The sequence below is a fragment of the Epinephelus fuscoguttatus genome, linkage group LG2 (assembly GCF_011397635.1).
Source record: "Epinephelus fuscoguttatus linkage group LG2, E.fuscoguttatus.final_Chr_v1".
In the NCBI taxonomy this organism is placed as follows: Eukaryota; Metazoa; Chordata; class Actinopteri; order Perciformes; family Serranidae; genus Epinephelus; species Epinephelus fuscoguttatus.
In genome coordinates this window covers 41183761-41211079 of record NC_064753.1, presented here as the reverse complement: position 1 = coordinate 41211079, position 27319 = coordinate 41183761, and the positions used below count along the sequence as shown (strand labels likewise).

Genomic DNA, 27319 nt, shown 5'->3' with positions numbered 1-27319 from the left:
GTATTTTTACCCTGAAGAATTCATACTAGTAATTCAATATGCTTTTAACTGGTTTTACACTGGTAACTTGTATTCTTACTCTTACCTTTATTTAGTTATGAGACTGTACAATCAATTGCAACAATTCATTGGCAAGAAACAGGGAAATAAGTTACAACAGCAAATAATAATAATAATAATAATAATAATGATGATGATGATAATAAATTATGCTAAAAAAAAGAATAATTTACATAATGACTCCATCAAACAAACATCTAAATAAGTAAATATTAGCTACTGACATGGATTTATAATTTGTTACAAATTTAATACACTCAAAATAGCATTAAATTTAAGTTAAAAACAACATTTAAAAAGGCATTTAATTAAGAATTTTAAGTTATGACTATAACATTCCCTGGTAATATTAAAAAAAGATAACAATGGTTCATAATTTGTTATCATCATATTTAAAGTACTTGATAATAATCCAGCCGTGCCTTTTCTGACATTCGCTTCCTGCCTCTGACGTGGGAGGAGCTACGTCCGTTGCGTCATGACGTGACTGGCGGGAGTCGTGACGCAGCGGTTCCTTGTTTTTGACGCAGCGCGGGAGATTCAGGAGAAGAGGATCGACTCAGTGGAGACAGTCAGTCAGCCGGGGAAGTTGTAAGTTGTCATATTAAATCTTTTCTGGAGTCATAACTAGTTAGATAACCTCCTTGTTTAGTCCGAGTTGAACGTGTCAAACCGGAAACACGGTTCATCGACCCATCCGTTGAGTGTGAAATAGCGTAAGTTAGCTAATGACACAGGCTGTATTGTTAGCGTTAGCTCAACTGTTCTGCTAACTGGCAACCAGTGATGTGATAACAACACTGCAGACGATAACTGTTTAAGGTTCACGTACCTTCATGTCTTCGTATGTTTCTGCCTGTCAGTGTGGTGCTTTGTGAAGATGCCGTGTGAGAGGAAGCCGATCCGCTTCGTCCACTCGGAGGGACACACCGAGGTCTGCTTCGATGACTCTGGGAGGTAAGTCAGACATTACAATGCAGGGCTGTCACACTCATTTGAGTTCATGGGCCACATGCAGCCCAGTTTGATCTCAAGTGGGCGGGACCAGTAAAACCAGTGCATAATAACCCATAAATATTAACTCCTACAAAGTACATTGAGAAATCATTCATCCATTTACAAAACAAATAATATTATCTATATCCTAAGAAAAAAACATGCGCAAATTCAACAGCATGTCTCAGTGTTTCCACATTCAGACAGTCTACAACTCACTTTCACTACATGTGCATTTTTTTTCCATAATTGTCCACTAAAGTGAAGCTATTGAAGAAGCAGGCGAAGTCATCCCCTGCCTTACAAACCATTTACAGTCTAAAGTTTTGTCAGTGCATTTGCAACAGAGTTCCACTAATATTGTTTTAAGAGAGAAGTCTGATCCAGATTCTTTTGTATGAAGCTGCTGGTTGACAATATTTTGCACAATATTCAATATCTTTAAATACGACCACAGTGAGTATTCATTGTTGTTTCAGCCTGTGCACTGCAAAAACTCAAAATCTTACCAAGAATATTTGTCTTATTTCTTGTCAAAATGTCTCATTTCACTCAGCCTTCACATGAGCATCAATATCAGGTGTGCAAAGTCATCTACTTGGCCAGACTGGACCCTTTGGTGGGCTGGTCCTGGCCCCCAGGCAGTATGTTTGACACCCCTGTTATAATGGCTTAATTTATTGTTTACAGTAGTGGAACTATACTAAGTAAATTTACTCAACCACTGTACATGCATTTTGAGGTACTTGTACTTAAGTATTTTCATTTCCTGCTACTGTATACTTCATCTTCACCACACTGTTTATTTGATAGCTTAAATTACTTTGCGGATTCTGATTAATAATACAAAATATAATCAATAAATGAATTGTAATTATTATTAGAGGTTAAGGTAAGATAATGCTTTATTGGTCCAGGGGGTAGACACACAAGCTACCTAGCAGAATTTAAAGGAACTAAAACTAGCTCCACCGTAGCTGCAACATTAAAGTGATGAACACATTAATGCATCATTAATCATAATCCTGTTGTTACAATATATGTTATTCTAAAATACTTTCAGTATATTTGATGCTAATACTTTTGTACTTTTACCACAGTGAAACTTTTAATGCAGGAAGTTTACTTGTGATAGATTATTTCTACACTATGCTACTGCAATTTAAGATTAAGCAAAGGACCTCTAGTGTCACCTCTTTACTGTTTGTGAGCACTAACATTGAGATAAATGTGATCTGACAGCCACTGGAACTCATTTGTCATGTCATGCTCATTCATCACCGTCTCTTTTAGATTTACAGTATTATTGTTTGCTTAACTTAAACATTCTTGCGTTGTGAAAAGACAAAATAATCGGTTGGAGGTTTTGTTACTTTTCCTTCTGCTTCACAATATTGCCCAAATCTGACCACAATGAAATTGTCGTCAGGTTCATTGTAACTTGCGGGAACGATGGAGACGTTCGGATATTTGAGGGTCTGGATGATGACGATCCAAAGTTCATCGCCGTCGGGGAAAAGGCGTACTCCTTTGCACTCAAGGTTGGTCTTCTGTCTTGTGGTTGTTTTGGGATCTTGTGATGTAATTGATTTCTTAGAGATGTTTTGCTATGAATGAGCCGTCAGTGGAGGATTGAGGTGTTTTCTTTTCCCTTCACAGAACGGCAAGCTGGTGACAGCAAGCTCCAACAACACAGTGCAGATCCACACGTTTCCTGACGGTGATCCCGATGGCATCCTGACCCGTTTCACCACCAACGCCACACATGTGACCTTCAACAGCAGCGGCTCCAGAGTTGCTGCTGGATCCAGGTATGATCACCTCAGTAAAACAAAACTGGAAGCAGGAGGAAGGTGACTGCGTTGCTTCGTCCAAAGCTGGAAAGATTAATCGATTAGCACCTCTAATAGTTAAAGGCTAAAGTGAACAGATGCATATTTAGCTTTCTTTTAAATATATTTTTAGCAAGCTGGCTTCCCTGATATCTACAGGTAGTGTGTTCCATAGCTTTGGGGCATAATTGACAAAGGCTGCATCATGAATGCTTAGCTAGCCAGCTGCTTTCTGACTGTAGCATCACAGTTATGGTTCAGACGTGAGAGTTGTATCAATTTTCTCACCTAACTCCGAACAAATATCTATCTTATCGCACCTTTTGAGAGCAGAATGTCACACAGTGCTTCACAGAAGAAATGAGGAACCAACCTATAAACAAGCATAAATACAGTCTCAGGAAAGTTAAAACACCACAGAGATGAAAAGGCCTTTACATACTAGGGGGCATTTTTCTTGTGCAATTAAATGGCATGCCACGCTGTGTGTAATGACAGCTGCTCTGGTACCATTGGAGAACCTCACTGATGTGATACAGTAGGTGAAATTGCACTTTCTTTACTGTATTTCACATTGACAGGTCTAATGAGTGTTGGAGGGGCACAAGTGTTGATATGCAAACATATGTTTAAGGGCGTTTCTACATCTGTTTACAGAGAACTGTGGGTGTGGAAATGACTTATGCATGTGTACCCAGTGCTGCAATGATCGAGACTTATAAAACAGAATCAGGTGTACGCACAGCTTTATAAATCTGACCAAAAAAATTCATATTTCTTTTTTTGTGTGTACACATAGTTTGAGCCATGAATCTACACATTATTCATCTGGCCCCTGGTTGGTGTTAACTCAGGCTCCATCCATATGGACCATGATCCTGTGGGAAAACAAATCACATTTTAAAGATATATTCAGTTATGAGGATCTCCAGTTGACTGCGCAGACCCGTCAGTTTATCCTGGTATTTTGTTCTCACCAGTGATCCCAGAGAAGATTCAGAGCTGGAAGACGAGCAGATGTCACTTTGACTCAGTCAAACGATGCACGTTGGTTCCGCTCTGGCTTCTCCTGTGGCGGCTGGTGAAGCCGTCGTGCGTAATGCGTCCTGTGTTCAGTATACTATGACTAAACCAGACTGTGATCTCATTAGGTTCAGTGTTGTTGTTCCAGTACAGAATGAGCTGCACGCAGCAGTGTACCTGAATGATATTTCCGCCTCACAGACGGAGCAGAACTTTGGATTGCCTCATGATTAGTCCTGATTGAAGATAAACGTCTGTTTGCTGCCAGAATTGATTTTCCCTAAACGGGTTTATCACAGCATCCAAAGCACAGAGCATGGCGCCCTATTGATGCTGCTGTTTTCACACTGGTAATTTCTGTTGAGATATTGATTGTAAAAAATTCAGGCATCTGAGGAAGTTAGGGCGAATTTGGCATCTGTGTTGTGGCGGACGTCGGAGAAAATCAGGATTATTTTGTTCCTTTCATTCATTGATTTAACAATTTGCGCTCGTGTTGGTTCACAGCTGATGTTTACCCCGTCGCTGCTCGCTGGCAGTCGGTCACGTGTGAGCACAGATTGCCTACATGTGCCTGTTTTCACATATTTATTGTTATTTATTTTTCCGTTTTCATCTAGTGACTTCATGGTGAAGGTGGTGGAGGTGTCAGACAGCAGCCAGCAGAAGACACTGCGGGGCCACGAGGCGCCCGTGCTCAGTGTCGCCTTTGACCCCAGAGATGACTTCCTGGTGGGTAAACCTTTTTCTGTCAGGTGTCAGAAATGCAACACTGAGGCTGCTAGCTGATTGTGTGCTGATGATTAGTATCCACAGTAGTGTCAACTATTGTTGTCACATGTTATTTGACCTGAGCCAACTTGATCAACCTGGATGTCAACAAATACAAAACTTTATCTGCTCTCCTTGTCAGGCGTCTGCCAGCTGTGACGGCTCCGTCGTAGTGTGGAATATTGAGGAGCAGGTACGACGGTGTTTTAGCACCTCAAACTGAGGATTTTCTCAACACAACCTTTGTTTTATTTGTAAAACTTAATATGCTGATCTGCTTTGTGCCCTTTTAGTCTCAGCTTATCAGTTGGCCTCTGCTGCAGAAGACCAACGACGTCAGTAATGCAAAGTCCCTGTGTCGGCTGGCCTGGCAGCCCGGGACGGCAAAGGTCAGTGACATGAGTCTTTGGGCCTGGTGTTGATGATTACATCCCCATTTCATCAGCGCTTCCCCAGTGCAAACCACATGCGTCTGTGCTCAGTTTATAGCGGTTCCTGTGGAGACAAAGGTGCACCTGTACGAGCGAGGGTCCTGGGATCATGTCAGCACTCTGTCCGATGATCTGCTGACTCAGGTGAGGTCTAGCTGAACATATACTGTGTACATCATCTTGGTTAAAGGTCAGTGTGCACTGCTGACACATGAAGTTAAAACTGTGTGTCCACTAACAGGCTGTGTCAGAAATATAGGACCAAAACTTGACCCACAAATACAAACCAGCTGTTCAAAACACAGTATAACATGATACAGAACACACTGGTGAGCTAGCATAATGCTAACACTAAAGAGCATATTGACCTCAAACTCATTTTGTCTGTCTTGAGATTTCTTGATGCAAAGAAATGCTGCGGCTGTGACCAAAGAGCCGTTTATTGTTCCTCTACATTTTCAAGACATAAGAGTGGCGCAGATGTGTCCCAGTCTATCACCTCACCATCTGATTCGCCTCAGATAGTGTGTGAATTTTATTAGACTCCTCACACAGTGTGTACGAGCAATAAGGACACAATCAGACCTTTTAACACTGTCTCCTTTCAGATCTGTTATATTGTTCTAAAGTGGCATTTGTATTTATCAGAGGATTATGAGAGCTCTCAGCATGCTTTTTATGATCTTTTTATTCAATACCAAACACATAATTTAATTTCTTGTCACTGCAATACTAATCTCTGTATGTCTGTATGTAACTTGTGGCTCCTGGAAAGTTTCCTTTCAGCAGAATCTCTGTAAATATCAAAAGGTGCTTCATCCGATCGTCAAATATTTAACAAAGTTAGTAAAAAGGTGATTTTTATGTTGTCCCCTGGACTGTTCTGACTTTGTTTTTGCTGGAAGCGACGAGGTGTTCCCTGTTACAACATTATGAGCTTGTACCTCGTAAACTCACTGAACCACAACCTACTGCTGCCGCTGTATTAAATGACTTGGACTCATGCCAGAGCTCATTAGGTGTCGATGGCCTGCTCAGTGTGAAGTAACATTTCACACTGAATTCACTTTGTTCTCATTACCTCCTTTTTTTTCCTGTTCCCTGTTCCCTTATCATCCTTTATCTGATGTTCAGACATGAGATGCATGAATTTGCTCTGCAGCCTTTCGTCTGATGTAAATTTTCAGGCTAAGTAACTGATACAATCTGAAGGCACTGAAATGACGACTTGTTTGAAATCATCAGCAGTCTGTCAGTGCTTCATTTTGAAATTGTTTCTCCACCCTGTTTTCCCTGCAGCTCATCAACGTGGTGGCCTGGTCTCCATGTGGGCGGTTCCTGGCAGCTGGCAGCGTCGGGGGTTCACTGACGGTGTGGGACGTTAACAGCAAGCTGTGTGTGGAAAGGTATGCAACAAGAACGAGTGCACAAGTTAAGAACAAATTCAAATATCTGTATTTTATGATGTTTGTTGAGATTTAAAGCTATAGTGCGTAACTTCTGTCGCCTCCCAGCGGATAATGCCTAATTACAATTAATAAGCCGGCAGCACTTCCATGTACACAGAGTCACACTCGCCAGTTGCCACACACCGTACCCAGAGTAACACTCGCCAGTCGCCACACACCGTGTACACAGAGTAACACTCGCCACACACCGTGTACACAGAGTAACACTCACCAGTCGCCACACACCGTGTACACAGAGTAACACTCGCTTCACACCGTGTACACAATGCTACACAGTGTGGCGAACACCAGGCTACTAACATTACATTACGTTCATAGCACCATTTCCAAGAAAATAATAAAGTACTAGGTCCAGTACATGTAACAGCAACACATACTACTCATAATATAATTATAAACCAAGTCACTTACTTATCCAACAGCAGCAAGGCAACATCCATGTCTACCCTCAGCCCAATTTCTTCCTTCAGGGCTCTCCACCAAGGAAAAGCGACGGCAATACAAATCCTTGTTTGCCTTCTCCGTCGGTCACTTTCCTTCTTTGCTAACCTTCAGCCGAACGTCCAGGCTTTTTCTTTGTGGTAAGATCCACTTCTGAACCATGTCTCGGCCGCTTCTCCGCCATGTTGCTTTCTCTTTCTACCTGTGCTCTACCTCTTGCTGTGACACTCTCTGCTCTTCCTCCCCCTCCCTTCTTGTTGTGAGGAAGCATTTCCTGTGCGCCAGTGCAAGAATGACGCCTTTCGACACGCAAACTAAAAATGATTTATATTGAAAAATACCGCGAGATGTTAGAGGAGCCGATCGGCTTAATCAGCATTGTGTCATCTCCTCTAGTAGTGGCTTGGGTGAAACGGGCATTTACGGACCTGTAGAAGTTACGCACTATAGCTTTAAAGGTTGAAATTTGAACTGAATTGAGATATTTTAAGCGCAGTTTAGACCAAAGATTCGCAATGAAACAAAGCCCTTTTAGAATGTTGCAGCGGGGTGAACTGGCCAGTCTGAGCTCAACTCAAGCCGGCTGATGGCAAATACTAACTGCCGCCATTAAGATGAACAGCTAAACTTTAGGAGCAGTAGACGTTCAGGATCACTACAGTTGACGTTGTTTCGTCTCTGCTGCAGGCAGAAGCATGAGAAGGGCTTCACAGTGTGCGGTTTGGCCTGGCATCCGTCAGGCAGCCAGCTCGTCTACACAGACACAGAAGGCGGCCTGTGCCTGCTGGACGGACTCAGCACCTCCACATCCAGCACCAACACCACCAAAGTAACCCTCAAATATTTCACGTGATATAAATGTTTTCTCCAGCTCAAAAATACCAACTGCAGGGTGGTGATACGTAAGAGATGGAAAGTATCTCAGGCTTTTTCAGCCTCTCTTCTCTTTTGTGTCATGTTGATGCTAATTAACTCCGTCACCGGACTCTCAGCAGGCACCGGCTAAAAAACCAGCAGGAGACTACGACGACCTGTTTGATGAAGACGATGACAGACTCATGGACGAAGGGCTGAGTGACACCAACTCACCGGTTAAGAAACTTGTCACCGGGGACGAGGACGATGATGATGATTTCCTCATGCCTGCAACTGGGCGGGTGAGGAACAGAGGGGCGATCCTGGATGATGAGAACTCATTGGGTGAGTGACAGAAGGGTTCAGAGTGAAGGAAGATGAAGATGGGTGATGGATTTAAGTTAAAAAACAACATGAAGTTTGTTTTTAAGATGTCAGGTCGCCCCAGACTAACAGGAAAATTATCAGTGCTTTGTTAAAGATTTTTTAAATCTGTGGAAGTTTGTTTGATAAAAAACTCAGTGGGTCTCATCCATGAAACGTGAGCAAAACAAATTTGTGTGTAATCTGGCATTCATCAATATGTTAGTAGCTCCAATCTTTTCATATGTGCAGTTGGAGGGAGACAATGTGGTTTTACACCAGACTATCTCACTTGTTAAACTGAACGGTGGGTTATTGCAGACATTAGACTGGCTGCAAGATGTCATGTCCAACCATTTTCATTTAACTTTTGAATGGTTCTTACAACAGAGGACACTCGGGAATCTAACCTCTGGTTGCCTGTACCTACTGTCCAGTTTAACTTCTGCTGCCTTGTTGGGTGTGTTACAGTCTGAGTGTGCGGTTCAGATGAATGGAGAATAGGTGGACTTAATTTTTTTTTTAGTGATTCCATCTTTGTCTTTTATTCAGACACTGGATCACTGCAGCTCGGTCAGGACAGATTCGGGGACGATGATGACACAGGCAGCACCGTGGCTCCTGCAGCTGCCCCGCTGGTGCCCCTGCGTCCCGTCTATGAGGGGCCCATGCCAACACCTCCCCAGAAGGCCTTTCAGCCAGGATCCACCCCTGCACACCTCACACACCGCTTCATGGTAGACTCAAATAAATGCTGCTGGAATCAGTTTATATTGTTGTATGACCTGAAAGACTCACTATAGATGAAACTTTACCATTCTGTCTCAGATGTGGAACTCGGTGGGAATCATTCGAGGCTACAATGATGAACAGGACAACGCCATCGATGTGGAGTTTCACGACACAGCTGTGCATCACGCCATGCACCTCACTAACTCGCTGGGTCACACCATGGCTGATCTGTCGCAGGAGGCCGCGCTGCTGGCCTGCCCCGGCACAGACGAGCTTGCCAGGTAAACCTCCCTCCACCCGGTTTGTGTTTCTTTTGGAAATTCCTGCAGTAAATCTTTCAACCTGCTCCTTCTCTCCTCTCAGTAAGCTTCAGTGCCTCCACTTCTCGTCATGGGACACCAACAAGGAGTGGATGGTGGACCTGCCGAAGGGCGAGGATGCGAAGGCGGTCTGTCTGGGTCAGGGCTGGGCAGCGGTTGCCACCAGTGCGCTGATGCTCAGACTCTTCTCCATCGGCGGGGTCCAGAGAGAAATCTTCAGCCTGCCGGGGAATGTGGTCTGCATGGCTGCACACGGAGAGCAGCTGCTCATCGTCTACCATCGGGGTTAGACACACACACACACACTCACTCACACCTCTGTGGTATATACCCTGTATGACTGCTGTGTTGAGCTCCTCCTGTGCTGCATTACTCACAGTTTCTTCTGTCATCTTCAAGCTTTGACGAAGCCTCACGTTGGTGCATGTGTCTCATTTTACATCATCAGCTCCTGGTTTTGACGGGGAGCAGGCTCTGGGTGTCCAGCTGCTGCAGTTCGGTCGAAGGAAGAGGCAGCTCATCCACGGGGAACCCCTCCCACTGTCTCACAAATCCCACCTGTCCTGGCTCGGATTCACTGCAGAGGGTCAGTCTTACTGAACTCTGAAAACATTTCTCTGACTTGTTTTTACATATTAAATGAGCAGAAGCAAATACTCCTCACAGAAGCCGCATCTGCCTCTGACTACACCCACATCTTTGGATTTGTAACATGACAACCTGGTTACATTTTGCCTTTTTTTTTAGGTACCCCTTGCTATGTGGATTCGGAGGGGGTGGTCCGGATGCTGAACCGCTCCCTTGGCAACACATGGACGCCAGTGTGTAACACCAGAGAGACCTGCAAAAGCAAATCAGACCACTACTGGGTGGTCGGAGTACATGAGAACCCTCAGCAGCTCAGGTGAACTCTCTTCTCCACCACTTTTTTTCTGTCGTCCTGTCACCTGAGACTTTTACATCTGAGCTGGTTATATGTCGTCTTCTCTTTGAAATATTGAAGTTGGAGTTAGGAAGGAGACAGGCAAACTTTTAGGGTCTGTCTGATTTAAAGACGGCTCAAAAACTAATACAGGACACGCAGGGGATGACATGTAGCAAGGACATTGCCTTTGTACATGGGACGCCCGCTCTCACCACTGAGCTACTGGAACATTGAAGCATGTAAACAGGTTCTAGTAGGAATCCAAAATGCAACTATCACCCTGAAAATAAGCATAATAGGTCCCTTTTAAGTACAGTTCCCACTTTGCAGGTAGCTGTTGTTTTTTTTTCTTTAAAGCATGAGCATTAACGTGCAGATTTGAAACTTGCTTGATGGATAATAGGAGTGATTATTTACTACATTTATTTGGTATGGAATGGGAAAAGCTGTGAAATCAGAGATTTGAGAATTAGCCGCTGAAAAAGACCACATGAGGACAAGTAATCTGAAAGCCAAACTCATAGTTTGAAGACACACAAAAACAAAACTTGTGGGGAAAAGTATGTGAATGTGCTTTTGCTTTTGTAAAGTTGCTGTTCAGCACCTGAACGCACCAGCAGGGACTTCTCTGTTCACAGCGTGATGGTAGCAGCAATAAAACCAGCAGCCAAACTTCAACAAATGGATCAACTCACACACAAAGTTTGGGTTTATATCAAAAGACAGCAGGACAATATCTGCATTTAACTTTGGGGATCAATAACGTTAAATCTGAAATCTGGTCCATGGTCAGCAGGATAAAACCAGTGTGATGTTTTGATTGTCGTGGCCCTGATCCCTGGAGGATTACTCAAGTTCTTGCTGGTTAATCATTATGTTTCTGATGTTGTTTGTCTTTCCCTGAATCCACTCTGTTCTTGTCCTGCCAGGTGTATTCCATGTAAAGGCTCCAGGTATCCTCCCACTCTGCCCAGACCTGCTGTGGCCATCCTGCCCTTCAAGCTGCCTCTGTGTCAGACGTCCACAGAGAAAGGACAAATGGAGGTAAACACACCTGAGACGGCCTGCTTTGATCAGACACTGACACAGCAACAGGGTTTCACTCAGACGTTTAGTAGTGGCATAGTAAAGCCAAAGAATAATTAACTACTTCACTAAATATATGCTAAAATATTTACATTAGGGGTGGGCAGTGTGGCCCTGAAATAATATCACGATATGTCAGGGCATTTTTGAGATGACAATATTCTCGCCGATATGACCAATTAGTAAAAATTAATGTTGTATTAATTTAAGAACATAGAATTGCAATAAAATAAGTGATATAGTTTCACAGTTTGCTTCAAATATTCAATAAAAACTAAACAAACATGATCTCTCATTTCTTTAGTTTGTGAACAGCAGTAACTCAGAGTGGGATTCAGGTTCTGTTACAATATTAATAGATCAACTAAATAAAATCTACCACAAATTACACATTTAAACAGCTCCCTAGTACAAAAAATGTCCCCTGGGGTCTATATATATAAATCAACAGGTGATTTCCTTGTTTTAGTAAATCCTAAACGACTGAGTTGTTCTTTTGTTTTTCCACCTGGACCTTTATGCTCTGCCATTTCTCCTCTAATCATCACGCTGTAACCTGTGACAGGCTGTTATAATACCACAACTGTTGCACAGTCACGTATATGTAGTTTTTGTCGAGCGTCACGTAGGTTTACATTACCAAAGGTTTATGACAAAATCGCTTGACGACACCGACTCCCGTGTGTGCACGGCGAGAGAGGAGAGGGAGAGACGCTGTGCTGCTGCCAGAGGAGCCGCTGAATGAGTTCCCTCTGAGCAGTAAGTCGCTAAAAGAGTCTGAGAAGTCCGGGGCTGTTCATAAAACATTCAGGACGCCACAGTTTATTCCACACTACTGAAGCTGCTCCTCTTTTTGGAACCACTGCGGAGTCTGTAATGATATTGCTTTCAGTCATGCTTATTGTTGCCGTGGGTAACAGTATGATGTCAATATATATGTATATTATAGAACGTAGATGTGACTTTACATTTAAATTTACTAATGGGTTTCTGAATTGCTGGTCCAACTTAATCAAGATGTGTCACATTTTCAGGCCCTCCAATATAGTTACTGTTAATATTGAACTGTCTTTTAGATCAGTGGTTCCCAACTGGTGGTCATGGTCCAACAGCGGGTCGCTGGTCCATTGTTAATGGACCGCAAATGAAACGTAAAATGTAAAAAACACACTTTAGTTTTAAGTACAGTGAATTTCCAGCACAGAGCTTTTATTTTGAAGTGCTGTTCCCTGCTGTAGAGTGAGAAGTAAAGGACAGCTTCTTGACAGCATGGCCTAACGCAAGTATGACGCTGAATGTATTAAACTGTGTGGACCTTTAACTAATGGCTAAGGGGAAATCTGGACCCCGTGGCTGGACCAGTTGGGAACCACTGTTTTAGATGCCATAAAGTAATTCAATCCTCTGTCAGAACAACATGCCTGAGGTGGCACATAAAGGGGTAAACACTTGTCTGTGATGTAAGTTGGAAGTACTCAGTCTGTGTCCTCCTCTGTCGTCCTCCAGGAGCAGTTCTTGCGTTCAGTCCTCTTCCACAACCACTACAGCTTCCTGTCATCCAGCGGCTACGAGATAGACGAGGACGGACAGAGTCAGTCCCAGAAGGAGCAGCAGGAGCTGCTCATGAAGATGTTTGCAGTGAGTGTGACAGCCTGACACTCGTTTATGTTATGATCATTGGTTTAGGAGTGTGTCTTGTCGTCTGCAGTTGTTCAGACTAGTGTTGCATGGTATACTGGTACCAACGGTAGACCACGGTACTTAAACACCACGGGACATATGATACCATAATGTTGGAGTACCGTAGTACTGCGGTACCTCATGGAACCACTACTGTGGGATAAGTTCAAAGTCCAATCGCAAGGGGTGAGCCGTCAAATAACGGTGCACGCTGGCCACCTGGCACTCTAGATGCTGCTGCAGTGGTTTGTTTTCCAGTGACATTTCAGGTGTTAGCTGAGCTATTGAGTATCTTTGAGCAGTGAAAGTTATTATTTATTTATTTTTACTTGTAGGCTAGATATGCTACAGTGATTTGTTTTCCACATAGCTCTACGGTGCGAGCATTTTACTCGCATTTGCGACTAAAAATAGTTTTGTGCAAGCAAAAGAAATCATTCAGGAGCACACTGTGCGAGTACAGATTTCAACCAGCAGCAGAAACGAAAGGCAAATCCTGCCGGTTGTGGGTTGAACAGGGGTCACAAACAGGAATACGGTGGAGCACTATGGCCACCGCAAGATAGCGCGGTTTAGTGGCAACGAGAAGTCCGGCTCCAGGTCCAATAATGTCCTCTTTGTTGGTGACATGACTGCCAGAAGTACCTGAACAGCTGAGCTGTGGCGGCACACAGGTATGTGACGTGTCAGAGGAGAAACTAGCCGTTCACATTTCTCTCTTTGTGGCAGGTAACGGTCCACAAACCTCAACGCACTTTAGGGACTGTTCTTTACTTATGAAGGGACTGTTCTTTACTTGTCAGGGGAGGAGGGTGGCTGGTTGATTTTTTTATTTTATTTATTTTATTTTGATCCCCTCTATGTTAATCACTTATTGATGCTGTTTTGAAGTATGAATGAGTCAATAAGTAATTTATTCCATTGAAATATCATTGATGTATTATAGAAAAGTGATTTATCTTTTTATAAATGACAAAAGGCACATCTGCCTCATTTTCGCTGTAGTATCGTGATACTACTCAGAACCGTGATGCTTTCACTGGTGTCGTACCGTGGGTCCCAATTTTGGTACCGTGACAACGCTAGTTTGGACTCTCCTGATGACTGAAATTAATCAACCTCTGTTTTCTTCCAGCTGTCCTGTAAGCTGGAGAGAGAGTTTCGCTGTGTGGAGCTGGCGGAGCTCATGACCCAGAATGTGGTGACTCTGGCCATTCGATACGCGTCCCGATCCAGACGCATGGCCCTCGCACAGCGGCTCAGTGAGATCGCCCTGGAGAAAGCCAACCAGATCCAGGAGGAAGAGCAAGAGGAGCAGGAGGAGGAGCCAGAATACACCAGCGCCAGACGGCCCTCTGGGTAACGCCAAAATGCATCTCTCCCTTTTGTCCTAGTAAATTATTGCAGCCATTAAGGTTTTACACCAGACTCACATGTACTTACACGACTTAACTTTGTACCACTGTGATAGTCTTTTATGAGGTACTGGTTTTGGCCAGTGTGCGAGCCGGTGTCTGCACTCACTGTGCTGTGAGTGAAGAACCGCAGCACGCGTTGCTTCTGTAGCTGTATTCTTCCAGTTAATCTGTCATCTATATCTTATCAATAATTGAAGATCAAGTCAATAGTTTTGAACCTCCAGTTTTTGTGTAAAGTTGCCAGTGAAAAATATGGTGTGTTAGATATGGTATTTACTGTGGATATCGTCATCTGATTTCAAAGATCGGTATTCAAGGCAGTTTCAGCTTATTGTGATCAGCTGTTCTGAGCTATATAGAGCTTGATCTGATGTAGGGGCTAAGCACCACCCGCTGGGAAATTCTACACACCATACACGACAGCAAACGCAGCATGAGACTGTTTGTTTATGTTGTTTACAGAAGTTATGTGTACTTGTCTCATTTTAGCTCAGTGTTAGAGTCTCTTCAATTTTGCTGTTATCTGTGGCACAGTGTGTTTCAACACCCTGCTTGGAGGAGAGACAGACAGCGGTGCAGAGCCTACGACAGCCACACTCACTACACCACTGCAGGCACAAGAGTCCCCGCATGCAAAAAGCCAATAGGAGTAGTTCATTAATGTAATCTATGTAAATGATGTAAAAAGTTAACACTTAGTGGAACACAATTCATTCAGGTAATTCAGGCAAAGGACGCACCAGAGAAGCAAACACTGTAAAATACTTTGTTAAAGTGATAAAGTGAGATGGAGAGGTTTTTTTCTACTCTGATTATGTAAAAAGAAAAAAGATAAAGAAACCGTTTGGATTCAGGAATTTCTTTCATAATGTATTGCAGAGCTTTTGTCAAGCGCATACATTGAATTGGTTTTAACCCTTTGAATCTGGGAGTGACATCACTTTCTTGTGCTGCTTTCAGACACCTTTTGGAAGTATTTAAACCTTTAAATCCTCAACACATTGGTGTGATATCTTTAAAAAACATGGGAACAAAGGCATTGAGCAACTCTGTAAGAATTGTCCCTTAAATTGCAGGAATAAAAATAGATTTGGAATTTGTTTTTGTTTTTTTTAAAGGGGAAAAAAGAAAGAAAAAATGTTGGTAATTGTTATTGTTTGTACATTTTAAAATTACATTATTATGATGTTTTTAACCTTCTTACTTTTTCTTTTTTTGTCTTTTTGTTTTATTAATTTTCTTGTTTTAATTTTCTGTTTTTACTAATTTCTTGGTGATTTTTTTTGCGTCATTCCTTCTTTCGTTGCTCATCGCCTTCGTCCCATGTTCTTAAAAGAAATCAAGCCAAGCTGCTCAGGTTTCAAAGGGTTAATAACTTTAAGTACTTTAATGTATGCACTGTGCAGCTGTATGATCCAGGAAAGTGGAAGTATCGGACTGAGACGTGGTGTCAGCAGATACTCCGTATTAAATGACCTGGATTTGGATTGGAAATCCCTATTAGCTGTAGCTGTTATTTCCATGTGTGAAACACATATTCTGTAAGCATTTAAGTAAGAACTACCATCGTATCGACTCCATAATAGCAGATATTCAATATTAAAGGGGCCAAAGTAAAGTAGTAAAGGGGAAGAGAGTGTGATTCACGAGTGTGTTATTTGGACAGGTACGGCCAGAGTGAGGTCACAGCAGGACGTCACAGCAACAGACGTTATCAGGAGGAGGAAGAGGAGCAAGGAGAAGAGCTCAGGGAGGATGAAGAGGAGGATGGGCAGGAGATGGAGATGGAGGAGGCAGCAGAAACCAGAAAACGTCAGTTCCACTTCAGCTCTCTTTACACGTCATGTTCTCAGCACACGATGTCGGTGACTCCAGTGTCTCATGTTCTTGTCTCGTACTGCAGGTGTGAATCCGTTTGCTAAAGAAGCAGATTCACCTGTGACGCCGTCTCTGACACCAAGTGAGTGAACACCAGCAATCCATATATTAAATGTTAACGGTAGAATTGTGTCAGTATAATTACTGTTGAGCGTTCCACCATACAGATGTGATTAAAATATAGTTCATCTAAATTGGCATCTGATGTTGTTTCTCTTTTTGCAGTTGGCAAAGTAGGACGTGCAAATCCTTTCAAGGTAAGTAAATGTTTTGACGGTTGCTCCGTCCGATTTCTCTAATTAATCAGAAGTGAATATGCAAAAAGAGTTTGTGAGATCAAGAGAGACTCACATGTTAAGGGGAAGAGTGATCAAGGTTTCGATGGAATACACGCAGGTCCTCGGATCAGGGAAGCCCTCGCCTTCGTCAGGTCCGCCTCGAGTGACAAACATCCTGGACAACATGACAACCATTAGGAAGCCATCTCCACTCAGCGGATCTGCAGGGAAACAAAGCAAAGGCCCCGTCCTCAAACCGCTGGCCCCAAGGCCCAAAACAAAGGTATGAATATCTAAGTTTCCAATGTGTCTTATCTGTTTAATACTTTTTGTTAATATTACTTTGGGGTATTTTATTTCCTCCAGTGTGTGTGTGTGTGTGTGTGTGTGTGTGTGTGTGTGTGTCTGTCTGCCCGCAGCTAATGCTCGCAAACTACTGGACCAGACAGTCTGATATTTTCTGTGCACATATATGACTGTATGCTCAAGGTCCTCTCGTGGTTGCTGTGACTCACAGTTGTTGAAACATCTGTTTTATTGACTGTTTTATACCATCATGAACTGCTGACTCCTCACTCCAGGTAACCGGCCAGTAGGGGCCACAAGTTTTCAGGAAATCAGCTTGGCTAAAACAACAAACCTTACTGTCTGTTGCAGGCCAAATTTTGGCCTTTGTCGTGGCTCAAAAACTGGCATCTATAAAAAAGTTTGATCTCATTTCGAACCGCAGCATCTGCAGATTATTTCCGTACCAGATATATTATAAACCACTAAAGTTAGGCACAACTCGAGATAAATATATCTCCATTTTTCTTTTACTTCACCACCATCTTGACTGTAAGGATGCCGGGAGGGACAGTTTAATCGGGTACAGCTGTGCTGCTTACCAGCTTTAAACAGATTTAAATTGGAAAACAGTTCAACAGATAGCAACATGCATTTCGTGCAGGTATGTTGCCAGACTCAAGTATAAAACTGCAGCTATTTACTTACATACATGCCTATAATTTCTCTAGACTCAGTCCACCTTGCTGCAGATGACTGGCACAAAGACGGCCAGTAAGAAGTCTCAGGAGAACACGGAGCCGGCTGTGGATCAGCAGAAACAACCAGACGTCCCACCTCCAGCTCCACCTGCAGACAACACTGAAAACCAGAGGTGAAAGAAAGAATCATAAACCCTGTGTGTGATGTTACTTTAATGGAAGCTGTAAGTTAGATTAACTTGTTTGTTGTTGACTGCGTCTGTTCAGACCGAAGACGGGCTTCCAGCTGTGGCTAGAGGAGAACAGGAAAAATATCACAGCTGACCACCCAGACCTGGAAGAGACTGATATCATCAAAGAGGCAATGGGACGCTTCAGGACGCTGACAGCAGAGGAGCGACTGGTAAGAAACACTAAGGGGGAGCAGAGAGGAGGGTTGGGGTCATGTGAAGAGATCACATGTGTGATTGTGTCCCAGAAAACTTGTAATTGAGCTCAGAAAGTCCAGAAAAAATTACCAATTTGAGCAAACCTAGTGCAACCTCACAGCCACATGCCACTAAATCCTACACACAAGACCTTTAAAGACCAGTTCAGACCAAAGATTTGCGACGAGATGAAACCTTTTTAGAACGATCAATTTAGCCTTAAAGGAGCAATAAGCGAAATTCATCATTTCTAGATTGAAGGAATTAACAAATTGCTATGTGAAGAACTAGAGGTGTAATTTCATCTGGAGTATAGCATGACCTCACCCTCTCTCTGTGTTGATCTCCAGCCCATTGTTTACAAGCCGGTCCGGCTGCGCGTTCATGTACGCCCGCCTGTATATTTGCTGAGAGGCTCAGTGACGAGAAGAGCTGGTAGAAGCGCTCCATAGCTGTAAGTTAGCCTGGCGGGCTCACGGCTCCGGAGAAGAGTAGGGATGTTAGCGTGGCAGCCGACTAGTGCTAACGCTAACAGGAAAGCAGGGAAAAAGCTAAACACAGCAGAGACTGGGAGTGAGTGAAAGACATCGCTAACTGCTAAACTAAGCTGGCTGTTTAGGTTTTATGTCTTCGCCCCTGTGGCGAGTGAATCTGCCTGTAGTGAAACTGGGGCTAACCGGTGCCTCCTCCTCAGGCTCCACTTCACTCAGCTGCCAGCACAGCCAGTTAGCCTCCGCTAGCTTCCCAGCTAACGTTAGCACCGAGCCCTGGTTTGTTATTCAGGTTAATGTGGGAAGAAGCAGCGGGTGTATCGGGCAGCTGAGTAAAGTGGAGCCTGCGGAAGAAACACCTGGAACGTCTGGATGTGATAGAGGCTGCGGTGCTCAGTCGGGGGGGGGTGGCTCATGACACACTTTGTTTTGGTCTACAGGCAGTGCACAACAGCAAACCTAGCCGTGAAACGATTTCGCCTTTTGCCCCTTTTAAAATTTGACCTCAAGCCTTTAACAGAATGGCTGCTACAGGAAAGAGGAGCCGTTGTATTCAAAATGTTCTGTAGTCCTGGATTAATGATATAAATACATACTCAAAATGGATTTTTAGCCAACTGACCAAAACCACAAATTCACCAAAAGACAATATAATGAAGTAATGGCATATGATATCATAGCGTTCTTTATCTTTTCCCTCAGAGGAGATGCAGGTGTGTGTACAGCAGTCAGGTGTTTTCAGTTCATGCTGCCTTCATCTAGTTTGCCCTGAAGAGCAAATTGACCAGTGAACCCATCAATTAGACTCTGAGAGACAGTGGTGATTATCAGCTGCAGATCCTCACTGTGCAACACCAAGACACTCCACGCTCGTCTCTGCGCTCACATGTTTGGGTCAAATTCTCTTATATCTCTTAAGTTACAGTTCTATATGTTTTATATTAATAGTCACACATGACGATACCACAAGAGAACAGCAGTTTTGATAGCAGATTAAAAAATTAAACAGACTTCAGATAAATATCTCAGGTTACTGTTGAACCGTCCATCAGTATTTAACCCTATATTAAAGATATAGAAAATTTTGGCATTGAGTTGTTTGTGAGTTTTATTCTGATGCCAGAGGGACAGTTTTTATCAGTCACTGTGTTTAAATGCACTTCAATAACCTGCTGTAACAGGGTTACTGCAGTACATGTAAATCTGATTTCCTGTATAACCTGGTTTATTGTGTGCATGTAAACGTCCTGTGTGACGTCATTAAAATGACTAATAGGCTACAAATTTGTTAGTCAACCGAAACCCTAACAACCAGTCGACAAACAGCCCGAGTTCTCTCACATCCGACCACTTTATAAACCTCATCCCAGAAACTGAATCTCATTGTGTAACTGCACTAACAAGCACAAGCCTGAAGACCCCCCCAAAAAAAGCCCTCTGATGAACCTGGTTGGGACTTTATCACTGGATTTCTACTAACCAGCATTGATGGCATATGGCAGCTACTGATTGACTGATTATTGAATTTTAAAGGCTGATATAATAGTGATTGTTTGGAGCAGGAAAAGGCAGATAGCTCAGTAAATGGCAGAAGTCCACACCCCCAACAAGGGTTTTAAATTGTAAAAAGACGTCACAGACTCACTAACTTTCATGTTTATAGGGCTGCACCCGCTGTTGTGGTTCAGCCTCAAAGTTCATGCAAATACATATTAAAATTGGACACGCTCACACAGCAGAAGGGAGCTGCTTTCTCTGAAGCTTAGAGTATCGTAAAACTTGCTAGTGGTCATGTGACCTGCAGGCAGCGACTCTCCACGGCAGCAGAGAGGACAGGAGGACTGATACTGACTGATGTCTGTTACTTATTCTTTCTAAACTTCACTCTGTGTTGTGACTTTAGAAATGTGATTTATTTTATTGACATTTCAGATTTGTTTTCAGTGAGATATTGAGTTTATATTGTGACTTTGCTGTTTTAATATTACTGTTTCTCCTCTAGAAATAGCGTTTAGCTTTAAAATATTCAGTTGTATTCCTGCTCTGAATTTATTTTTCTTTTAGTAATTCCTTTTAAAATTGACAGTATCAGTTCTCTGAGAATTTCTTTCATGTACTAGCAAAAACTAGTATCGTATCTGAAATATTTCCTATAAAATCAAATTGAATTGGAAATTAAATCGAATCGGGACCTTGTGAATCGAAAACAAATCGTTCCAGGAGATGAGTGGCGATACCCAGTCCTACACACCAATACATCATACAATAAATTGCTTGACCTCTAGTTGCGACTCAATCTATCAGCAGTAGTGAGAGTATTTAAAGCTGTGATGGAGCTGACTGAAACTCATTTTTTCGACCACAAACACCGGTGCTCTACACCTGAACATGCCTGTACGAAAGAAAAAAAGAATCTCCTTCAGTGTCACAGTTTCACTGAAACATATTCACATTTTCAAAACCAATCTCCACCATCAGCTGTGGTCAGTCGATAGGTGAATAAACGAGGGCGAGTGTGTCAGTAACAACACACCCCGTCCTTTTATCCACACAAGTGCTAATAGACGTCAATCTGTGCGTCTGTATAGTAGGCTGGTCCTGACCCTGCATACATCAAGACTCTCAGCAGAGAGCTGGATGATACTCGACAGAAACAGAGAAAGAAAGGAAGTGGATGTGAGGTGGAGGAGCGGGGGAGGGGAGGAGGGACGCCTGTTGCCTGGGAACCCTGTCGAGTGTGTTTTGGCAGTGAGGGCACAAAGCATTGATCTTATGATAATACTGTGTGAGAGACAGTGAGCTGGTCAGTCTGCAGGAGAAATGTGTGTGTGTGGTGACAAAACGTTTGGTTTTAGATGTTTTCTTTTTAAAAAATGATTCATTTTGGGGGGGGGGGGGGGGGACGACAATGTGAAGAAAATCCAATATCATGTATATTTTTTACCAAATACCTTGATATTGAGACGATATTGTAGGGTTGACTGTTGGTGCTTTTACAAAATATTTACACACTGAGATTTTTGATAATTAATCATCAGTAATGTGGAGATAATGACTGAGTGGGTAAAGACAAATAATAGAAGCTACAACAGTCTCATAAGTTCATAAAATTATATCAGTTTTCTGTAATGCAGCCTTTAAAACCAGGAAAACACAATACGATATTCAAAATCTGACATGATACCCAAACTATTCTCATGTAAAGATATCAATATAATATTAATAAATCGAACACAACAAAAGTGCAGTTTGGTGGAAATGTAACCTCAGGTTCTGACGACATGTTATGTGGCTTGTTTTTAGGATTTTAAAGAGCATTGTGGTATTTTGGGGCATTAATGTTACTTTTGCACTTTATATTTGCTGGATTGTACAGTGGATGAAAAATGACCAAGATATCAATAAATAAATACATGACTGTATGGAAAAATACAAGAATAAATACATGTATAAATGAATACAGAAATAAATAAACAAGGCATAAATAGATAAAGGAGTAAATAAATATATAGTTGTGCAACAGTGTGGAAATACATTTTACACATTAATTTAAGAGGAATGATCAGTTATCAAAGTTAATTTATTTTTGCATTTATCTATTTATTCCCGTTCTTTTTTACTACACATCTATTTATTTGTTGATTTATTCCTGAATTTATTTATTTATTTATTGATACTTAGGTCATTTTTTGTTTTGGGCTGGATATTGTTTAAAAATTACCATACCAGTAGCAACACCAATACCAATACAGATACCAACAGATTATTTTATTCAATACCTTTTTTTCCTATTTTATCGGATACCCATCATGTAAATAAAAGTATTTTCAGTTGTGTAAAATGCCGCCAGACGCCACAGACATGAAGTGTAGTTGTAACTTAAAACATTTTGGCGGGATCACGGCTCTGCTAACTTGAATAGCAATAAAATGATTCCATCCTGTGGCTGTAATAGACTTTCCAAATGTTATCAGACTGAATGGATCAAACCCTGACAGTAAAACAAGTCATTTTGCGGGTGTTGTGACACTCAAAAAATGTATCCACTGCTTTACAGACGTCTCTTTCACAATGTAAGTCTATGGAAAAAGGTCTGTTTGGGCCACTGGCATCATGTGATGGGCTTGGAAGATGTAATTCCACTGTCCTGGCGCACTTTTCAGGGGCATGGCGAAAGAATTGCTCCCTAACACCTTCTAGTGGACACGAACTCCTTAAATTTGCTTGTTTTATCTGACCTATAATCCAAAACCCAAGTATATTTAATTCATAATTGTACAAAATGGGGAAGAGCAGCAAATAACCACATGCGAGGAGCCAGAACCAGATAATTTTCTTTTAATAAATGACCTTCAGGTATCATAATTCTTGACTGATTTGCCATCCATCACTTAATAGATTTGAGTGTGTCATCACTAATCCTGCCATCGTGGCCTCTGATTCTTTGTACTGGACTTCCTGATCTGATTTCCATCTTCTAACTGCGACCTGTAGCAACTCCCCGACACCAGCGCAGCCTGCTGCAAATTATTTGTTGTAATTGAAATGAAATTCAGTAACTGGCTGAAGCTTTGACCTGCAGCAATGGAAAGTGTGTGTGTGTGTGTGATTGTGTGTGTGTGTGTGTGTGTGTCCTAATAACATAATTCTGTCCACATACAGTAAAATGACATTTGTATAGCGAGACGTAAGAGCTCGCAGCATCTACCAGCTCTGTAATGGTGGTGTTTGTTTCAGTGTGTGTTTGCGTGTTTGAATATGCATGGGGTTAATGGGCAGTGCTTCATCGGGCACTGGAGGTGAAGAGTGTGTGTGTTCGTGTGTGTGTGTGGCCTGTGTTGCTGCCAGTCCACTCACCAGGCCTGATGATTCATCCTGGCTCCATTACGTCCAGGAAAGCGCCTCCTTTTGTCTCGGCTCGGAGAGAAAGAGGGTAAAAAAATAAAAGCATGAGGAGGGAAAAGAGGCAGCAGCCTGTCAGTAGTGATTATACATGACAGGATGCAATTTCAAGCTGCACGCCTGAGTGAGTGTGTGTGTATGTGTGTACGTGTGTGTGTGTTCAGTCTTCATCATGTAGGTGTTTGGAGCCTTAATTGAAACAGAAGAACAATACGATTTCAGTTTGTCCTGTTCAGTAATTAACACGTGCATTTCATGTCTTTTTTCTTTTCCATTTTGCTCAGTCGTGGACGGAAAGAGCAAAAGGCCAAAGTGGAGACACAGCAGATCTGAAGAAGAGGAAGAGAGCTGAAGGAGGAGGTACAGAAAATGAAAATGGACAGGCGGAAGCAGATGAAAACAGTGCCAAGAAGAAGAAATCTTTGGATCCCTCCTCCAAGCTGTCGGCCTTTGCTTTTAACAAAAACTAAATATTCTGAGAGTTGTTGTTTGTGTGTTCTGGTGCTGATGACGGCGTCATCCTGTTAAATGTGTTTGCTGTGTCGATAAATGTGTTCTCTGAACTTTGAGGCACTTAATCAGAACATTCAAAGCCCTTAAAATGCCTCCAGAGTTAGTGATGGATCAGTGACGTTCATCCATTGTCACTTGTTTTGTCTGTTTTTTACATTTGTAACATTTCTAAAAACCCTTTACTGTATTTTATAAATTGAATAAATGTAAATGTTTGTTAGCTCACACTTTTAGTCTTTGATTTCCTTTTTCGTGACATCGACTTCACTCACATGAAGCAGTGAAAAGGGAGAATGCACAGTTGTGGACTCTTCCAAGGATGAGTCTGGTGTTACCGTTAACAAAACAAACCTGTTAGTCCGAATCTCAAAACTTTGTGACTTCTCTCTGTGGCTCTCAGTCCTGAGCCCAGTGGTTTCTACTGAAGACTTTACAAAACGGCTCACAAATATATAGTTTCATAAAAAAAAAAAAAAGTCAGTGATTTCCTAAAACAGCTGGTCACTGTAGTTTTTATCAAATATGAGCAAACAGTGCATTTGTCAGGGACTATTTTCAGCAGTGGATTAATTCACATTTGATGACCTCTGATGAGTGATGATGCTCTCAGTCCCGCTCTGATGTGTCACTGTATTTGCTTTGCAACGACTCCCAATCTGTTTTCCGACACATTGCCTGCCTTATACTCGTGTTACTTAACGGTAACAGTCCCACCTCGTCGTCGGTCCAAACTAAGAAAACTGGTTATAGTTTTTAACCACCTCTGTAGTGTTTTCTGAAACTCAGCAACCAAGCGCAGAGTAGACAGTCTGTTTTCTGTTTGTATAGGCAACAGAAAGGTGTTACACACACACACAGTCTCTCTGTTTCGTCAACCTTTCAGGCTTGCGAGTCCTAAAAATGTATCCATCTCCTTGTTTTTTGTTCGGACACGAGTCATGAGTTGTTTTCATTCACAAATTGTTTCATTTGAAGGATTTTTTAGTGGCCTGGGGAGCGTAAAATATGCAGTTTTTGTAGAAAAAACAGCAAAATTACAAGTTATTTTTTGCTTTTCTTGCCCAGACTTTTCATCATCACTGTTAAAAATCTCCATTTTATCAAGTCATTTCTCGAAGTGAGTATTTGTGACTTCAACAAACAGGAAGAGAGCAGGTTGCAGCTTCAGAGCGTGAAACCTGATTTTTTTTTTTTTTTTTTTTTAATTTAGTAATGGAACACATTCATTTAGATAGAAAAAAATAAATATCCCTACTGTACTGTAATAATAATAATAATAGCTTTTTGTAGAGCACTTTTCAAGCTGAAAGCACAAAAGTACAACACAAAAGTGACACTGATAAAACATGAGCATATACATACACCTACACCAACATATACACTTAAACATATATATACCTGTAAGCATGCACACATATACATGGCTGCAGATACAGACACTCCTATACACACAATAAGTCTATCAACTGTTAGGAAAGTAAGTTTTGAGACGAGATTTAAAGACACGAACAGAATCAGCTGATCTTTCCAAAGCTGAGGAGCAAGAACTGAAAAGTCTTTAATTAACCTGGACTCTGGAACACTTAGAAGACCCAGACTAGCAGACCTGAGGGGCCTGTTTGGGCTGTACTCCCACATTTCACTTCTTTTAAGAGCGTAATACAACAAGGACTAAAGTTAAACAGCAGCAAGAGGAAGAAAGTTTAAATGATGAGGATGTTTCATAAAAAGTTACGTCATGGGAAGTGTGAAAGATGAAAACTTAGGGTATCTCAGCCTCTGCTGCTTTGACTCTAAAATGTCTTTGTGTGTGAGCAGGAATTTGAGTTTCTGGTACTTTACTCAAGTATTTCCATTCTGAGACTTTCTCCTTTTCCTTCACTGCACCTCAGAGGTAAACACTGTACTTTCTTGTTCTCCACTACATTTATCTGATGCTGCATCATAGATAAGATTTGACACAAAAAGCATATGATACAAAGGCATTTAATATGATGCATTATTGGTGATTAAAATACCAGATAATATATAAAGTAGTTTAAATTTACTTTAACAAGGTCTTTATACACCTGCAGAAGTATTCTTCCAACACAGGCTGCATTATAAACAGGACTTCATCCTCAGCTCCTCATCCTCAGAGGATCCCATCTGTGCAAAAAGACAGTGGTGGAATGCAACTTTCAGTTTTGCAAGTCAATATTGCACTTTATACTGTGACACATGTATTTCATAACTTTACTCACTGATTCAGATTATTGATGAAAAGATTTAAACGAATAAATTATGGTGTAATATAGGTTAAACAACCCTGCAGTAGCTACAGTATCTCACATAAGTGAGTACACCCCTCCCATTTTTGCAAATATTTCATTATATCGTTTCATGGGACAACACTATAGAAATGACACTTTGATATAACTTAAAGTAGTCAGTGTACAGCTTGCATAGTAGCATAGATTTACCTTCCTCTGAAAATTACTCAAAACACAGCCATCAACATCTAAACAGCTGGCAACATAAGTGAGTACACCCCACAGTGAACATGTCCAAATTGTGCCTAAAGTGTCAATATTTTGTGTGCCAACCATCATTATCTAGCACTGCCTTAAACCTTTTGGGCATGGAGTTCACCAGAGCTCACAGGTTGCTTCAGGAATCCTCTCCCACTCCTCCATGATGACATCATGGAGCAGATGGAGGTGAAGACACCTCCACCACTATACTTGACTGTAGGCAAGGGACAGTTGTCTTGGTGCTCTTCAACAAGCTTCACACATGTTGAAAGAGCACCAAGACAACTGTCCCTGTCCCATGACAAGATATAATGAAATATTTGCAAAAATGGGAGGGGTGTACTCACTTATGTGAGATACTGTATGTAAAGTAATTGAAATCATTTTAATTTAGAAATAAGAATAAATAGCAACATGGTGTTAAATTGAAAGGAAAAAAATAGACAAAAAAGTTCTAGACTGATGATTCTTAAGCCTGTTATGTTTTTTTACTCTGCATTTTCTCATAAATAACTCATTTGCTTCCAATGATACAATATAATAATTTTAATTATACAATAATAATTATAATAATTATTCCCTAACCTTGTTTATATATATTATATTGATTATATATATTGATTGATTACTTTTTCCATTACTTTTCTTGTAAATGTTTAAACTGGGCAATATGTCCTAAACCAGGAGGTGTAAACCTGACACCAGTTTTATTAAAAGTTTTTCAGTATAATGAGGAATATATTCTTTACATTTAAGCTTTTTACACACACATAAATATATATATATATATTTAAAACATATATTTAGATGTAATCCCTTTGTGGTCACCAACAATCAGTAACTATAATTTAATATACTTATTTTTTCTAAGTAACTGTAACTGACATATAACTAGTTACTCATCAACACCAGTTCTGAAATAGACCAT

The 27319-nt window shown here is 41.6% G+C and overlaps 1 protein-coding gene across 3 annotated transcripts; it reads left to right on the top strand.

Annotated features, from left to right (window-relative positions):
- Window positions 1-573: 573 nt before the first annotated feature.
- wdhd1 (WD repeat and HMG-box DNA binding protein 1) lies at window positions 574-24096 on the top strand. 3 transcript variants are annotated; one of them, XM_049563124.1, is made up of 26 exons: window positions 574-651; window positions 924-1017; window positions 2486-2597; window positions 2716-2867; window positions 4532-4643; window positions 4825-4875; window positions 4976-5071; window positions 5165-5257; window positions 6413-6519; window positions 7711-7852; window positions 8019-8223; window positions 8794-8978; window positions 9070-9254; window positions 9337-9578; window positions 9742-9879; window positions 10041-10197; window positions 11148-11262; window positions 12811-12942; window positions 14120-14343; window positions 16069-16214; window positions 16306-16362; window positions 16506-16537; window positions 16677-16841; window positions 17575-17717; window positions 17812-17947; window positions 23650-24096. In XM_049563124.1, exons 2-26 carry the CDS (start codon window positions 941-943, stop codon window positions 23833-23835), a joined length of 3390 nt encoding a protein of 1129 aa, XP_049419081.1. In that variant the 5' UTR covers window positions 574-651; window positions 924-940; the 3' UTR covers window positions 23836-24096. The 3 variants fall into 3 exon arrangements, with proteins under 3 accessions (XP_049419081.1, XP_049419068.1, XP_049419075.1); XM_049563111.1 differs by having other exon boundaries at window positions 8016-8223; XM_049563118.1 differs by having other exon boundaries at window positions 642-776; window positions 8016-8223.
- The last annotated feature ends 3223 nt before the right edge of the window (window positions 24097-27319 follow it).